General features: G+C 39.7%; 1 protein-coding gene and 1 long non-coding RNA gene across 2 annotated transcripts in view; one reads left to right on the top strand and one right to left on the bottom strand.

Annotated features, from left to right (window-relative positions):
* The first annotated feature begins 553 nt into the window (after positions 1-553).
* LOC139959674 (uncharacterized) overlaps positions 554-17,728 on the top strand; it is a 254,502-nt gene continuing 237,327 nt past the window's right edge. The window contains exon 1 of the long non-coding RNA XR_011790204.1: positions 554-4,396. This is a non-coding gene — a long non-coding RNA (uncharacterized lncRNA). The remainder of the gene's footprint in view (positions 4,397-17,728) is intronic.
* Positions 15,641-17,728, bottom strand: part of LOC139959650 (uncharacterized) — a 34,295-nt gene continuing 32,207 nt past the window's right edge. The window contains exon 4 of the mRNA XM_071957442.1: positions 15,641-16,384. Coding sequence (XP_071813543.1) covers positions 16,314-16,384 — 71 coding nt within the window. The 3' untranslated portion in view covers positions 15,641-16,313. The remainder of the gene's footprint in view (positions 16,385-17,728) is intronic.

Below are 17,728 nucleotides of genomic sequence, written 5' to 3'. Positions count from 1 at the left end.
AAGATAGTTAATTTTAAACATTTCGTTAGTACATAACGGCAGTTTGCACACGATGTAGTGGAATTCAACGCAACCACAAATATTCTTATTTTTTTCAATCGAACTTTTGGCGAAGATAGAAGTTATGTAAGCGATATCAAACATGAATAGGCTGACAGAAGAGATATTGCTCTATTCCGTGATGTTTGTCGCACCATCTAACTATCTCTATAACTAAAGATAAATAATTTTAAACATGTCATTAGTGGTGCGGAACTGTACCTTAAATTTGATTTACAAACAATTATTGAGTGCCACCGCACCTTCACCGTTGCTTATTGTCCGTTAGATAATAGATGGCGCTCTTCGCTTTTTTCCTTATTGTCTGCTCTTATTGTCCGCTCTTAATGTCCGCTACTAATGTCCGCTACCTTCAAGCAGGTATCGACTGCGGTACGATAGGTGTAGAACGATGGCGCTATGCAAAATAGCTCTCATAGATTATTTATACAGGTATGTAAAAAATACTGTGCATCGCGATACCAGGGGCCTGTTTCACAAAGCACTAGAGGGTGACGGTGTTACAGTATGTTAGCACCAATCAAAATAGATCTTAGAGAAGGTCTGGGGTTTCAGCCAATCGCTGCCAAGCACCCCTAATCAAGATGTCTGCGCCCATAGATGTAAACAAAGTGCGAAGCGTAGACGAGAAGAATGGCGACTTCGAGCCCGACTTCAAGCGTGTATAGTTAAGTTGAAGGATCATAGAAATGAAGAAATGGCGAGCGGTCGATTCGGGCGCTTTGGAATTGATGAAGAAGTCCGAATTTCGATATAGCCTACCTATTACTAGTAGTAGGCATATTATAAACTAGTTCTAGCATGGTGACTTCGAAGTTCGGACACTTAAGACTTAAAACACCCCAAAACTAAATCTTCTGGTATAAATCACCTGAAAATATACTTCATATGGTGGGAGAATTTTGTTATAGTACGATACACGGCCAAACTTTCTTTCCTGCAAACTGTTTTCACGTTGTTTTCCAAGAAGATTCTTCGTGATTGTGGAACTGGTATTTCTTTGCTAGAGTATTGCGAAGTTCGGACACGCAACACACAGTGTGGCGCTGGTGATAAAATTGGTGGCGCAGTTGCTCTTTCAGTAATTATAACAGACTTCATAGATCTTCGTCAATTTATTGACAAATATGTAAGTAATTTCTTGCACACGGGTCATTTTGGAGAGAAAATAACCGTAGCTTCGTACTTTTTGGTGAAATTTGACTCTTCCTGTAGATTTGCATGGTGAAATCGTGTATTTCTTAGGGTGTCCGAACTTTCGCAGTATGCCGAACTTCGCAATACTGACTTTACTACTATTAGTAGTAGGATGGTGACTTCGAAGTTCGGCCACTTAAGACTTAAAACACCCCAAAACTAAATCTTCTGGTATAAATCATTTGAAAATATACTTCATATGGTGGGAGAATTTTGTTATAGTACGATACACGGCCAAACTTTCTTTCCTGCAAACTGTTTTCACGTTGTTTTCCAAGAAGATTCTTCGTGATTGTGGAACTTGTATTTCTTGCTAGAGTATTGTGAAGTTCGGACACGCAACCCACAGTGTGGCGCTGGTGATAAAATTGGTGGCGCAGTTGCTTTTTCAGTAATATAACAGACTTCATAGATCTCCGTCATTTTATTGACTAATATGTAAGTAATTTCTTGCACACGGGCCATTTTGGAGAGAAAATAACTGTAGCTTCGTACTTTTTGGTGAAATTTGGCTCTTCCTGTCAGTTGTCTTTTTAAAATCGTGTATTTCTTAGGGTGTCCGAACCTCGCAGTATGCCGAACTTCGCACTACTGACTATAGTAGTATGCTACTAGTAGTAATACTATATACTACTATTATAGGCGTAACTGCATGTTAGGAATGTAACTGTGTTAGCCTTACTTAGGCCTGTAAACTGTACTGCCAGTGTCATGCACGGCCATTCACTCTGGTATTTTAATAAGTAATAGTACCCTAGGGCCTAGGATCAATACTTAGTTTTGTACTGGTGAATCCAAGGGGGAGGGGCGTCATGCTGACCCAGAGGTGATTCACAATATGTCTAATGCCCCATTGTTTGTCCTATGTACACCGTATAACAATGTGCAACGTATTGTCTGCAATTTTGATAAATATAATATTATTACCAAGTACTCACTCCACATGTTATTCAGCACTATAGCCTGGCTATACTGTACGTATTTCATGGACTTTTGTGGATGGAATTGGAAGCCCTTAGTTTGTAATGACTTTGTAAACTGCAGTGATTGAGATCCTTGTTTGGACAGGGTATTAAGCTATTTGAATAAAATTGTGACAGGTGATCAGCATGAGATCCAAGAGAACTTCATATGTCATTTAAAAGCATTGACTATCCAGTTTGGCCTTAGTTTCAAAAGATGGTTTACTGAAAACACACCCTGGCAGTAGATGTCAATGATCGTTAACATGCTGATAAAAAAGGATAGTGCTGGCAGTAGAAGCACAACCAAAAACATTGGAAAGGAAAGTAAAGCTGCACTCAAAGACACTCAAAATATTTTGCATGGTTCCATGACTGGTCTATGGAAGTTGCCATCATGATAAATAACAGTATATCTATGATGGATGCCTCCTATGAACAAAGACTCTGGAGCAAAATGTTGTTCTTCCATAGTTTAATGGAGTGGCACCTGGTTAATGGAGAGCAAGCACAGTGTATATAAAATACTGGGTTAAGTCTGAGCAACTGGATATTTGAAAGACTCTCCCATATTGGAATGTAACTTTTAGCTCGAACCAGCTATGCCACTTGATATATTGTGACTCAGCATCTTCACTCTGTCAATCTATCTAGCTGTTATCCATCTGTTATTCATCTTTCTACAGTACCTTTTTGAAGTAACTACTGAATGGGCGGTGTGAAAACCCCTCATAGCACTGCAACTGTATGACAGCCTTTGGCTTAGCCATCCTTTACCAACTTTAAACCCTGCAGTCTTGTGTTTGAGGCAAGTGGGATTGCTTGACTAAAGATTGAACTATTAAGTTTATGTAGACAGCTCCAAAATTGGCAAAATACAATTAGCTTCCTACTCGTATTAACATGTAATAGATCAAGGTGGTAAGTTTGTTCACCATACATGTATCTGTGCTAGCAGCCTAGGATGTCATCATTTACAGTTTGTATTTAGGAATTCTATAAAATTATGTCTTTTTCTTTCACCTTGACATATGATGTGGTCGAGTATTTATTTATGAATCAAGTAGAGCCTTGTTTACAGGAAACCTGCAGCATATCATACAACATGCCAGTTTCAGGGTTTGCAAATCACTCAATCTTTTGGTATACTGTATATGACCAGTTTACAGTGGTAACTTATCAGTAGTATTAAAAAAGCTATGTAAATTAAGGGTTAAAATTTCACAACTTTAGTGTGATTTTAATGGATTAGCTGTATTACATGTATCTATGGTTGTTCAAGTGCTCTGGAAACTCTTTTTGTGATGGATTTTTGTGAAAGTTGGATGCAATTTCCTCTGCAAGGTCACAATTGCGACCACAAGCATTTCTGTGGCAACTTAAAATGTTCATCCTCTAAGTTTAGTTTAGTCACTGGGCTGGTGTTCATTCAATCATCTGTTGGCAAAATTTTCAGACATTGTATGAGAAGAAATTCAATAATTTCACCTATGGCAGTGAGCAAAACTTTTGCCAAAAGTGTGCAACACTGGCAAATACTTCACACAAAATACCCGACATCACACTCCTATTTTCATGCATATTGTGTTGAAAATTTTTATCTTTTCATTCTATTTATGTCAAGAGACATGCTGAAGGGCATAAGAAGCCTCATAGAGAAAGTTTCATGAGTGCAGTAGTAGCAGAAAGACATGACAGTAATCACATGGAGACTGATTTGGCTGGACTTTCCAACTGAAAATTATAATTTAGTTTTATCAATTTATATGTCTTTCACCAGCCATGATTGCTAATATTAAAGGAATACTATGCATACCTGAGAAGGCAATGGATTGGGAGGAGGTATATTTTTTGGTCTTGCAGGTTTATGTGTATGTAGTTGTTTAAAGCTGCATTATGGTATAATGCAATTAACCTCATATTGTGATAAGTTAAATACTGTCCTTGGATACAGTTAGTATTTTACCTTTGCAGGCATTCTGTATATGTTTACTCCTTTAGGTACTGTAAAACTTCATAGGATCAAGCAAATGATCCCAATAACTATAAAAAGCAACTCAATGTTATTATTGATCACAATTCAAGTCAATTGAGAAAGCACTGTATGCAAGCAGAATAACAATTGGAATGGTTGTTCAATGATGATAAAAAAGGGGTGTGGCAGAAAAGGTTTGTAGGTAGGCCTATACAGTATTTGCTCATGTTACTATCATAATTAAACAACGTTAAAATAAATAACATATTTTAACATTAAAACGCTGTAGAAATATGCCCTTTGCAAAGCACAGGTGACATACTGTATGTTCTGTTCATTTATTGACAGATCTATTTAGTCTAAAAAGGTTCTTTTCACTGTGGAAAGGTATTTGTTGTGGCATGAAATAGTTATCCTTCAGCAGGGTTCATATAATGTTATTTTCTGAATATTGCAGCAAATGAACCCACCCATTGTATGTTAAACATTCTGTGGTTTCAGTCAGTCTTGACAGTCAATTAACATTTCCTTGCTGTCAAGGAAGTATGCAATTACCTCTTTGTTTAATTAACAAGAAATATCATGTTGCATTGTGCCTGGATCAAACACAAGAGCAAACTTAAATTATGTGCATTTTGTGTATGGCATTTTGTAGTTTTGGTTTCTTGCTGAAAGCTTTGTAGTCAGGTCGGTGTGTCAGTGTGTATGTGTGTGACACTTAAGTTTGTATACACGATAACTCAACAAGGGCTATGATTGATCAGTGCTATATTTGGTGGGTGGGTGGTCCATAACTAGTTGATACAAATATTGATTTTGGTGCTCATATCATGAATATTAATGAGGTCACAGGGTTAAACCTACAGTAGACAACCATAAGTCACAGTTTCATCAAAGGTGAGTGTGTTATTGATAGGTAGCTTACACATGGCGATGTGTGTTATAATGGATAACGTGTGTATATATGAGGAGGTGTGGCTTTGTAAGGCAATTATTGATCTTGCTTCATCATTAAATACTTGGAGTGTTCCCTGTTACTCAATGAGCAGCAGCAGGAACCATGAAATGTTTTCATTCTGGTTGACAGTACCTTGCTATGCCAAATGTATCTTGGAAATACCATAGCTGGTTGTGTTTCATATGTAAATAAGTATGTGCTTATTTCTACTTACGATCTAGTTGCTGGGAAAAGCAGCGATTTGTTTTGTTATTCTAGTGACATCTGGTGACATTGCAACAAGAGGACTGTACTTGGTGATTTTAATAAACTCAAGTCGCAATTGATAATGGTATTTTATTGTTTATTTCATTAACTATTATTGACAGATGAATGAAAATCCCCATTCCTGACATTGTTATTATTACGGAAGGGACAGAAATCTTGTCATGGTGCTCTCGAGCAAAAAATAATTTAAAATTATTAGATGAACCCAATTGCCTGTAATGCTATAACATCATTTGATGTTGTAACAACTATGTCACAAAGCTATTGCATTCTTTGGACACGGTCACTAGCAGACCATAATGCTGTCACATTGAATATTCAGATAAGGTGACAAACAATTCAGTCTGCTACAATTCGAACTCCTGATTGCTAAATGAGTGTTAAATTGGATTAAAGGGATTGATGCCACGGCATGAAACAAGGAAAGTCGAAGACTAGGTGTTATGAAGAAGAAGTTGTACTTTACTTTTTTTGTGAAGGAAAAGAAAACGTACATATTGATCTTTGAAGTGTTAACACTGGGTAGGTGTGTGTGTGTGTGTGTGTGGGGGGGGGGGGTCCATTGCAACCAACCTTCACACTAACTCCGTCAGCATGTGTACCGCACATACTGAGCAGAACATTTTGGGTGTGTCTCCCCCCCCCCACCATGACTATCTCTCTAGGGAGGCTGATTTATGTATAACATTTCCACTCTGCTCCCTCCCCCATACCCAAGTGTTTTTGTAGGGAAATCTCGGAAAGTTGAACCTACAACAGCACTCCTAATGCTAAACAACAGCCCGATCATTTAAGTTTGGAAAAGGCAATGGTCAGGCAAAACTCTTCTTCGCACCAACATCATGCAGTATACTACTGCCAAGGGGAGTGGGGGGGGGGGGCTCAATAACCTCTCATAGGTTGGTCTGATAGGATGAAACATCTCAACACGTTAAGGCTTCGAGCTTTGAAAAATGACAGGTTATGTATTTTACATTAATGCAAACAAAGAGGTATACATGACTCTGAATGTAAGTAGAACATAAATAAACTCTAAATGTAAGCCAACAAGAGCGCCCTCTGTTAATATAAGTGTTCTTTGGCCACCTTCGCTTGCCATTTTAACTACGAGACATTTTAAATCGGGAAAAGACAATAAACAATAGTGAGTCCCATCCAAGGGCGGCGAAACCGGGGGGCACGTGCCTTCCCCCCCCACTTTTCCTCAGGTTAAAAATGTGCCCTTTTTCTACATAAAAATTGAGGTGTCTCAAGTTAGCAAGAGGCCAGGGAACCAGAATGAACACTCGGGAAGGGCCGTTTCCGGCCATCTGAGGGGTTTGTAAAACCAACAATTTTCTTTTACGCTCCGCGCCAACTGATGGTGGCGCTCCGCTCAGATAGTCGTGCATACAACTTTGCAAATCCTGGCTACGCCCCTGACTTTTAATGAATCTCTGTGGGTCAAACTCAAAGCTATTTCGAATGGAAAAAATTGTTAAGATATTAACAAGAAATAAACTCTAATTCGGAAGATTCCTACATTAGCAACTAGCATGATTTCACCTCATTTTGTCTCAAAAGAAAACTTGTTCCTTGTTTCCCAATTTGCACATTGGATATTGCAGTGCTAGTAGGGCCTATGCATATTTTCCTTATTGGGGGGGGGGGTGTTGATGGAGTGATGTGTATACGCAAATAAGATAATACAATGAGATTTATAAAGGGTACTAAATATCAGGCTGCATCAGTCTAATCGAATTTCTGCAAAGTGCCCTTTGATGTCGGTGCCCCACCCCCCAGATTAAAAGTGCTTCCGCCGCCCTTGGTCCCATCTGTGGTCTTGTACCAACAACATAAGTTCTAAGTCAACGTGGCCTCCCACTGTGGCGTAGCTAACATTAGGGGGGGGGGCAAGATTTTCTTAAAGAGGGAAACCCCTCAATGGTTGATGGTAGGAATTACCAAGAAATATATGTATTAACGGGCACCTCGTCTGCACAAATACACATCCAATGGTTCAGTGGAACATGACACACTTTCACTTAATTTACCTCTATTGCAGAGACATCGTGGTTTCTGCATAATTCCGCACATTATGAAAAGGATAGGCCTACAATGAATAAATTAGCTACTCTAATTCACTAGGCCTACATGCCCAGATTTCCACACAAACAAGTCACACTAGGCCCATTGGGCCTATACGTGCAGTGAAAATTCTCCACAAGTGGCATCATAAGTCGCTGAAAATACACATGGGTTGCTAGCGTTAGTTTGTAATAGTTACAATCGGCCAAATTATTGGCGCTTATTCTGTAGGACGACATTGATCAACGGTCTCCGTATGTGGGTATGATAAAGGCCCAAAATGTATAATATCTCGGTCTGATTTCCAAGTTCTGACCTTACATGAAGTATGAACATGAGCCCTGAGGTATGAATACTTTTGATTAGAACTCGAAAAAATGTAAACAGAAGTATTTTGAATACATCACTGGATTTCATTTGGGGGGGGGGGGGGTGGGCAAGACTGTAGCACAAAGCAAATTTGAAAGTAAAAAATCTGGCTCCCTCTGGTACGCCACTGGCCTCCCCTAGCTGTATAGACTCGGAATGATATCATAATTATCTACCCTTTCATTCTCCTCCCACTTTCTACAATAATGCATTTGATCGTACTGATCATTGCATCAATGGACCCAGCGAGTCCAATTCTAGGGCAAACAGTATTTTTATCGATTTTTATGACGTTATATTGTGGAGCGGTATTTGGTGCCAATGTAAACTTTGCCCGACTGGCTTGAAATTCTATATTTACATATGAAAAACAAAGCTCATTTTTTCAATGTCATTTCGATTGCCTCCGACCTCTGGTAACTTTCTTATTATATTTTTTAAAATTGTTTATGTCTTTTTAACATGCCGACTTTTATTCAAGTAGAAAAAGAAAAGATATGAAACGTGAGAAGTAAGAGAAGTGGCATGCTGTATATACGCCAACAAATTATTATGCCATTGCATGTTGCATTTCCGACATATTGACGTACACGACTACATCACATCCGCTTGGAGTTAAAAGACGGGAAAATCGGGATTTAATTTTCAAAACGACCTTTGCAATTAGCTTTCAAGGTAATTATAAGTTTCAAGTTGACAGATCTTTCCAGTGCTGTGGTGTTTGCCCTAGAAAGTATTCTTATGAAGCGCCCTCACATGGAGAGAAACTTACACTGAGCTAATACATGGATATCACGTGAAAGCATCGGTCTGCCATAATATGCATTCGGAGGTTCAGCTTCCTATAGACCTCTTCATTTAGACACCATAATCAGGGGCGTAGCGAAGGGGCTTTTGTTGGGGGGTGTGGAGAATTTGATTTGCCGACGGATCTGGAAGTGGTGACTGAAATGCGGGAGGGGTCTAAGGGGAGGGTGTGTCCCCCTCCCCTTTGGAAAATTTTTAGTTTTGAAACGTCGTTAGATGCAATCTGGTGTATATTTTAAGTCAAATTTGATTTGCCGACGGATCTGGAATTGGTGACTGAAATGGGGGAGGGGTCTAAGGGGAGGGTGTGTCCCCCTCCCCTTTGGAAAATTTTTAGTTTTGAAACGTCCTTAGATGCAATCTGGTGCATATTTTAAGTCAAATTTGATTTGCCGACGGATCTGGAAGTGGTGACTGAAATGAGGGAGGGGTCTAAGGGTAGGGGGTCTACCCCTCCCCTTTGGATTTATTTTAGTTTTGAAACGTCCTAAGATGCAATCTGGTGCATATTTTAAGTCAAATTTGGCACGGAAGAAGCTCCCGTTCTCCTTTTCTCTATTCAGCTTTCCTTCTTTCTTCCCCTTCCGCTCTCTTCACCTTTTCTCCTTTTGCCGACAGACCCCAAATTTGCCGACAGCGACCAAATTATTGGGGGGGGGGGTGACAGCCCCACACCCCCCGCTCGCTACGCCCCTGACCATAATTAATCAGGCTAACCCTAATGGTAAACCTATAGGGTGAGGGTTAACGCCATAATTGTTTGGAAAATTCTTTTCGAGGTCGAAAACCTTTCCTGTTCTGCCATTCAAGTAAATGTTTTTTTTTTTTATCGCCTATCGGGCAGGTAGTCCTGTTTTCAGTACTTATTCATTTTCACAGGGATTCAGTTTTTACTGTACTACACATGTTATTGTTTATACTTCATTAAGCAAGCCACCTTTGACTCTTCTTATCTTTCGCTCTGCTGCCTGCTCTTTGGTCAGATCAGTTTGAGCTATCTGTAACTTCATAGCACAGCTCTGTTATGAAAGGTCAGCAGGGGGCAAGTCAGGATGGAAGAGTTGTTGATAACTTTCTCCTTGACCACACATGAGGAGGGTCTCATGGTAATGGGAGATTCACACTTATTTCTTTTCTCAGAGACCTGTGTTGTTTTCATTATAGACCTCATTCTGTTTTCAGCATTATAGTAGGCAACACCGCATCCGCCTTACATATCGTACACAGTTTCATTAGCTAACGTTTTCGACCTGGCTCAATTATAATCTTTTTACCGCGATAACATGAGTGAGGAATCTCAATACAGTTTACAGAAACGTACTCCTGTCTTTTTCTCGTCATTTCGCTGGTTAGCTAGCTGTCTAGTGTCGCATATCTAGACGCGTCTGCGAGGGCAGCATAGTAAAAAGATTAGAGTCAAGAACAAAACATACAGCTACCATGAGTACTCGGTCAGGCAAAGAGTATCGTCAGACGGAGGAAGCAACCTTCAACCCTGACACCAAACAATCGGGTCAACCAGCCGTTTCAGACTTCGACCTTTCTCGCTCAGTTACAGCGGAAGTGAGGGCGACCCCACAAAATCCTCAATATCCGGCTCTACCGCCACCTGTCGTAAGAGACTCCACTTTTCAGAATTCCACCACACCAGAACAACTCGGGATCCATCGGCCGAGCCATTCACACAAGGAAGACGCATCGAGCGTGAGATCATCACGCACCGGATCAAGCCGTCAATCTACAGCGAGCTCCGCAGCACTCCGAGCTAAAGCCAAGGTGGAAGCAGCTCGAGCTGAACTGGTGTTTGCACGCAGGGAAGCTGAGTTGTTACGACAAAAAGCCATGCAGGAAGCGGAATTTATCAACCGAAAGGCTTCCCACGAGGCAGAACTTCTCATCTTACACACTGAGAAAGCGGCTGCTGTAGCATCTGCAGAAGCAGCAGTCTACGAGGAAGTCGAAGAAGTTTTCAGCCTACCAGATCAAGAAGATTGTGCATCACGGCGCACAAACGATTTTGTGCAGCGTCATTTTGAGGAACCACCCCTGCAACCAACCGTACCAAATCGTCAATTTCCACATTACACACCTCCATTCGTTCCCGGACCGACCCAGGCACCGACCGAACCTGCATCGACAGAGCTAACGAACTACTTGATGAGAAAGGAGCTAGTCAGCACTGGTTTGTTGAAGTTCAACGACAAACCAGAACATTACCGGTCCTGGAAGGTGTCCTTTATTAGAGTAGCGAGGGAATTGAAACTCTCACATTCACAAGAACTGGACTTCATTACTACATGGCTTGGAGACAAATCATCAGAACTGGTGTTGCCGATACGCAGCATCTACGTTCATAATCCAGCAGAAGGTCTGAAAATGACTTGGGAACGACTAGACGAAACGTATGGTGCACCAGAGGCAATCGAACATGCATTGTTCAGTAGGTTGGAGAATTTCCCCATACTCACTCCTCAGGACAAAACCAAGCTTCGACAATTAAGTGACCTTCTTCTGGAACTACAGGTCGCAAAAGAAGAAGGCACACTCCCAGGTCTTCTCTGGTTGGACACTCACCGGGGAGTGAACCCCATCGTGGAGAAACTGCCGTATGGACTGCAAGAAAGATGGATGTCCAGAGCTTTCAAATACAAGATAGAACACAATGTGCCTTTCCCTCCCTTCAGAGTGTTCGCCGAATTTTTTCGTCAACAGGCGAAGGTTCGTAACGACCCAAGCTTCGCTCTGAACCAAGGCAGCGGTTCATCAACGACTAGACGACCGGGTTCCTCGTCATATGGAGATCGATCGTCCATCAACGTCAGCAAAACGGAAGTTAACACTCATTCTAGTGAGCATAACGCCTCCGTTATCGACAAGACAAATAACCCAGAAAAACAGTGTCCGATTCATAAGAAGCCTCATCCGCTGCAGAAATGTCGCACCTTCAGGAGCAAGGATATAGAAGGAAGACGAACATTCCTAAAGGAGCACAGCATCTGCTTCAAGTGCTGCGCATCGTCCCAACATTTCGCTAAGGACTGCGAGGCTACAATCTTATGCTCCGAGTGTGGTAGCGACAGGCATATTGCAGCACTACATCCTGGACCTGCACCTTTTCCCCAAGCGAATTTTTTCAACCTCACCAGACAATGGCGGGAGCCATTGCAATCTACCTCTGCATCGGTGACGTCAGAATAACCTTAAAGGACAGCCATGCACCACAGATTGACTGGCCTCTGTTTTTTACCTCCTTGCTCTGACAAAGCAGAGGAGCCTTATGTACCTTCCATATTTTATTATTAGTTAATTAATTAGGTTTGTAGTGGCATAATCTCATTATGCCAAGCGGGGAGTGTTCTGCCATTCAAGTAAATGTTTTTTTTTTATCGCCTATCAGGCAGGTAGTCCTGTTTTCAGTACTTATTCATTTTCACAGGGATTCAGTTTTTACTGTACTACACATGTTATTGTTTATACTTCATTAAGCAAGCCACCTTTGACTCTTCTTATCTTTCGCTCTGCTGCCTGCTCTTTGGTCAGATCAGTTTGAGCTATCTGTAACTTCATAGCACAGCTCTGTTATGAAAGGTCAGCAGGGGGCAAGTCAGGATGGAAGAGTTGTTGATAACTTTCTCCTTGACCACACATGAGGAGGGTCTCATGGTAATGGGAGATTCACACTTATTTCTTTTCTCAGAGACCTGTGTTGTTTTCATTATAGACATCATTCTGTTTTCAGCATTATAGTAGGCAACACCGCATCCGCCTTACATATCGTACACAGTTTCATTAGCTAACGTTTTCGACCTGGCTCAATTATATTCTTTTTACCGCGATAACATGAGTGAGGAATCTCAATACAGTTTACAGAAACGTACTCCTGTCTTTTTCTCGTCATTTCGCTGGTTAGCTAGCTGTCTAGTGTCGCATATCTAGACGCGTCTGCGAGGGCAGCATATTTCCACTTAATGCCGCACATATAAAATTTAGTTCCAACCAAGATTTTGACTTTCTTAAGACTTTAATATTTTGGACATGCCATTCTCCTGTGATTCTGTGACGTTATCACACTCGTTTGGAAGGTGGGGAAGTTTTCTATAGAACCATTAGTTCTGCAAGTTTCTTTCGATTTTTAGCCTCAGTTTGAAAATATGGCCAGTTGAGCACTTTAACCATTTTTAACTTCTAAACCAGAAATGGTATGAGCATCCGTCTCGAATATGATTGGGAACTAGTGACCCAATAAGCCATAAAATTCGAAGATCGGACCCTTCCCCCTTCAAAGACCCCCCCCCCACTCTTACGGAATAACTGTAAGAAAACAGGTGTATTGGACTATACAGGCTACAAAACATGTGCACTATTGTGTATAGCTGATCATGTGAAGGTTTATATAGAAGCACTCCTTCCTTCCGCAAATTGTTCTCATCTGTTATTGGTATATTTCGAATCAGCCTGCTGAACTTTGGTCCGGTAGGTATAGCTATTCAAACATCTTACATCACTGCTCATTTATTAGCCGTGCTACTGGGGTATTTTTCTTTATTATTCACTTTTCTTAAAGAATGAATACATCATTTACAAAAGGACAATGAGCAGCCTAGTAATGAGCAAATAAGAAACCAGAAAGTCAAAGATTTAGTGATTCCTTGCCCATAGGAGAAATTTTGTTAGGGCTTTCATTTCAACTTGAGAGATTTGGATATATCATGTTTGTAGGTTTCACAGTTTGGGCTGTATTGACCTTCACCAAAACAATAGGGTTCTGTAATTGATATGGATCATCGACATACCAAGTACATATCAAAATCTTACTGCTTACTACAAAGATACTGGCCAGAGAGAACCTACAGGAACTCAGTAACTTACGCGAAATGCAGCTCGTATACCGGTTTCGTTGCGACACTTTTGTACGGATGCCTGATCCGGACGACGAAATGATATAGGCTTGCGCATCATCGTAGGGCAGAAACATGTATGTGATGACAGTATGGTCGATGATGGGTACCGTAGAATGGGTTTTCTGAAAACTACTTCTCTTGACCTCAAAGGAAGTTTGACACGCATGAAATTCCACAGCGATTTTGTTCTCACCAAAGGCAATCTACGTGCTTTGTTGGAAATTAACGCAATTTCACTTTTAGAGTAATTTTTTTTACAAGTTTTCCAGATTTTCACCTCTGCTGACCTCAAATGACTGTTGACCCGTGTCCAATATAATAGGGATCTTCTACACAATATGGGCCATCTACATATACTAAGTATGAAATCCTTCCAAGTTACCCCACCTATAAGATATTGTGTTTACAAGCAGTTTAAGTGGTTTTTAGTTTGACCTCTGGTGACCTCAAATGACCTTTGACCTCCACCAAAAACAATAGTAGTCCTAATATGGGTTACCCACATGCAGAGTATGAGTTAAATACAAGCTTCAGTTATTGAGATATCGTGTTTACGAGAAAGTGTTACATACAAACACGCACACACACACCCGCAAACCCACACAATCACCATCGCATTGCTTTCTTCAGCCTTTGGCAAGGAATCAAAAAGAGGCCTGTTTCTGGATATAAAGCCCCAGAGAACTACATCAACTGTAATACAATGACTCAGACTTTTCTATTTTATTCTTTTTATTTCAAACCAAAAATATAGTATAAATGTAAAAATACACGAGGTACACAAAATATGATTATATAGGTTAAGAGAAAAGATGTGATAAAGAGCTTGAAATAAACTTAATTGAAATGTGCTGTAAAAATCATTACAATTCCAGCTGCCTATACCACTCCACCCCCTCCGAAGACTTAATAATAGTAATAATGATGACAACAACGATTTTCTAATAATAATAATAATAATCATGATAACGATGATGATGACGATAATAATAGTAACAACAACAATAATAATAAGAATGATGATAATGACAATAATAATAATAGTAATTATAGTAACAACAACAACAATAATAATAATAACAATAAGAATGATAATGAATAATAATATTTAGGGCATTTATACATTAAGTTGCCCATGGATTGATGTACCTGAAACTCTCGACCCGCCCACCCTCCCCACCTCACCCCTCCGCTTTTCTTAGTGGATGTGTGCAAGTTATTATGGTTCACAATTTCACTCAACAAATGCTGTAACATGCTTCGACCACATAAACACTGAGTGCTCCAAACCACCGTACTTCAGATGTTGTCAGCAACTGTTTCCATCGTCACGGCATTTCAAGAAACACACTTTGCATTAAATTGGTGCCTTCATGAATAAAATGTAGTAAAATAAACGAATAGTTAGGAAGCAATACAATATATTTTGTAGATATCAGGAAGTTAAAAAAAAATTCAACAACTGTTCATAACTTTCTGCAGATCATTTCTCATTTTTGCTTTGTCGTGGCTCCTGCTTCAAGGTGTCCTGGGTATTACAGGGTTTAACACAAAGTCATTGCCCACTAAACCATGAGTATGAAGCATTGAAATCAATGATTTTTTAATTATTTCTAGAAGTTTATACTCTTACTCATATGCTATGATGATGATATGATGGATGGCTAGTTCTCAATTAAAAAAAAACAAATTAAAACCATTAGATAAACACAGTCATTTCACATACTGAGAGGTGCCTTGTACTTACTGCATTGGTCAGGAGAGAAAACCCATAGGTTACCATTATGTTTAAAGTTAAGTCTCTATTTTTCCATTTCTTCTTTGTTTTAAATGATTTGCTTGTAACCCTTCCCAGAAGACATACTGTGTTTATGCTTCTAATTGGCAACACCTCTCAGTTTTAGTCAGATACCCCCACCCCCTCAACCTCCACCCTAAAGTACTACAAAGTTCTGACTGACAGGTGGTGGTTCCCAGTGTCAGCCACTATAGAATAACAATACTTGTCCATACTTTTGGGGGTATTTTGGCACAGAGATTAGTCAAACTTTTGGCTTTAAAGGTTTCAGTATAGGTCCCAAATTATAGCATGCTATAACTGCTAGAAGTTTTCAAAAAGTACTTTCCTGGAGGTCTTTACTATACAAACTGTTCTAAGAAATTGTTAAGGACACACAAGATGACTAAATGTCCCAGTTAGGAAATTTCCTCAAAGTTTGTAATAAAAAAAAGTTTAATAATTTTGACCAAAGGTGACCATATTTGAATATCTAGCATATTTGGGGCCATTATAGCATACCTTTAAGAGGAACCCCACCTGGAATTAGTGATATACTTGAAACACTCTCAATGCATATCTACTTTCTTTACCGGGCCTCTATATTGCATAAACATTTTACTCATTAACTTTTTCCTTGCAAGAATATAAAGAAATTCCAAGAGACCTTTACATAGCCACAGGAACAGTGATACCAATTTATGTGTTCATTATGCTGTCCCCAATTCCCACCCCACTCACTTCCTCACATATTGTCATTTTGTTATATATTATCAAGAGATAATTGCTATTGCAGTTGAAGTCTCCTTTTTACTGGACACTGCCTTGATATACCATTCTATATGAGATCAACCTCACCTTCTAGTTTTACAGACACACTCACTATGCACAACATTAACTATACAGTATGTGGATATGAATCCAATTATTCATAAAGTACCTGCACTTTTTGAGGTAATGTTCCTCCATAGGCTTATGTATGCTGTGTCCACCACTTTCCATTTACCAGTTTCAGTATTAAACACTTCTGGGGTGGTACAGTGCCTTAAAATGGACAAAAATTAGACAGATAATATGTGAATCAGTGACTAATGCATGTCCTTAATGGAAAACTGGGGAACACAGAATAGCAAATACTAAGTGGGAGAAATTTGGAGAACATTATACAAGATGAATATTGTTCATGATAACTTTATCTGGGGTGGTGAGTTGCAAAGTTAAGCACAAATGGATTACAAGTGAAAATATGGGTTTATTTCCATGCAGTCATCTAATGGTGCTTATGAACACATTGGCTTGACGAGAGGTGCTCAAAAACATCCATTGTTAGCTCAGCCATGACAACATGCTGTAATATTTGCATAGTTCAACAATTTGCACAACTTCATAGTTTCTGATGAGAAATGTATGCCTATGTGTGTAATAAAAATTTCTTTTGCTTAAACATATGGGCCTACAGAGCATCCCGGTGGGAAACTGCAGGTCCACTTACTACAGATATTTCCATACACATGGCTAACCAGTTTGCTGAGAGCTGTTCTTCTCTATATATAAATATATATATTAGTTATCCGTTCCAGTAGTTCCAAGATATGAGATGGCACCATCCAAACATGTTTCCTTTTAACAGTTTTTTTTTGTTTAAACTGAAGTAAGCTGCCGAGCTAACAACTCATTTTGAGTCTTTCATTGGAACACCAGTGGATGGTCTATAGTGAAGTCATGATTACATTAAAATTACCCCTACCATTCACATTTGCTGTGTAGAGTGATGGGCAATAGAAAGCGAGATTATCACAGAGAAAATTCCTATGTACAGTAGACAATGTGAGGAAATTCAACGAGAGCTTTGCCACTTAAAACTCCTGTAATTCCTTTTGTTACAAGTCTCATGATGGTGCCGAATACTTGACCTTCTCTTTGGAAACTGTTTGGCTGTATGATATCTGTTGATGGAATTGAACCACCTGCTGAATGAATTCTGCATCACCAGAACAGATTATATAATGGCCTAACAAGTTCCAAAAAGAAAGAAATCAATTTGGTCTATGTTTCTAGCACCTGGAATTTAAAAACTGAAGTCCAATTTTGGAGTTGAATGTCAAATCATCCCTCAATACAATTGCCACACATGGGCAATGAAAGTTTGGAGAACCATCAGCAGGGGGATGAATGTATGAATATGATGAATCAGTCATGGATGTGGAGTAAATCTTCACTATATGGAGAATACATTGCATCCCACACAGCCCACAGATTTTGAGAAGACTTCATCAGGGAAAGAATAATCTTGTGCAACCTGTAAAAATGTTTTTCTGCCGACAATGTTATTAAAGGCCAATCACAATTTACAACGAATATCATAACATGTACAGGCCTATTGAAGTT

The sequence above is a fragment of the Apostichopus japonicus genome, chromosome 19, assembly GCF_037975245.1.
Source record: "Apostichopus japonicus isolate 1M-3 chromosome 19, ASM3797524v1, whole genome shotgun sequence".
Taxonomy (NCBI): Eukaryota; Metazoa; Echinodermata; class Holothuroidea; order Aspidochirotida; family Stichopodidae; genus Apostichopus; species Apostichopus japonicus.
The sequence above is the reverse complement of the archived record's forward strand: the minus strand, read 5'-3'. Positions and strand labels throughout refer to the sequence as shown.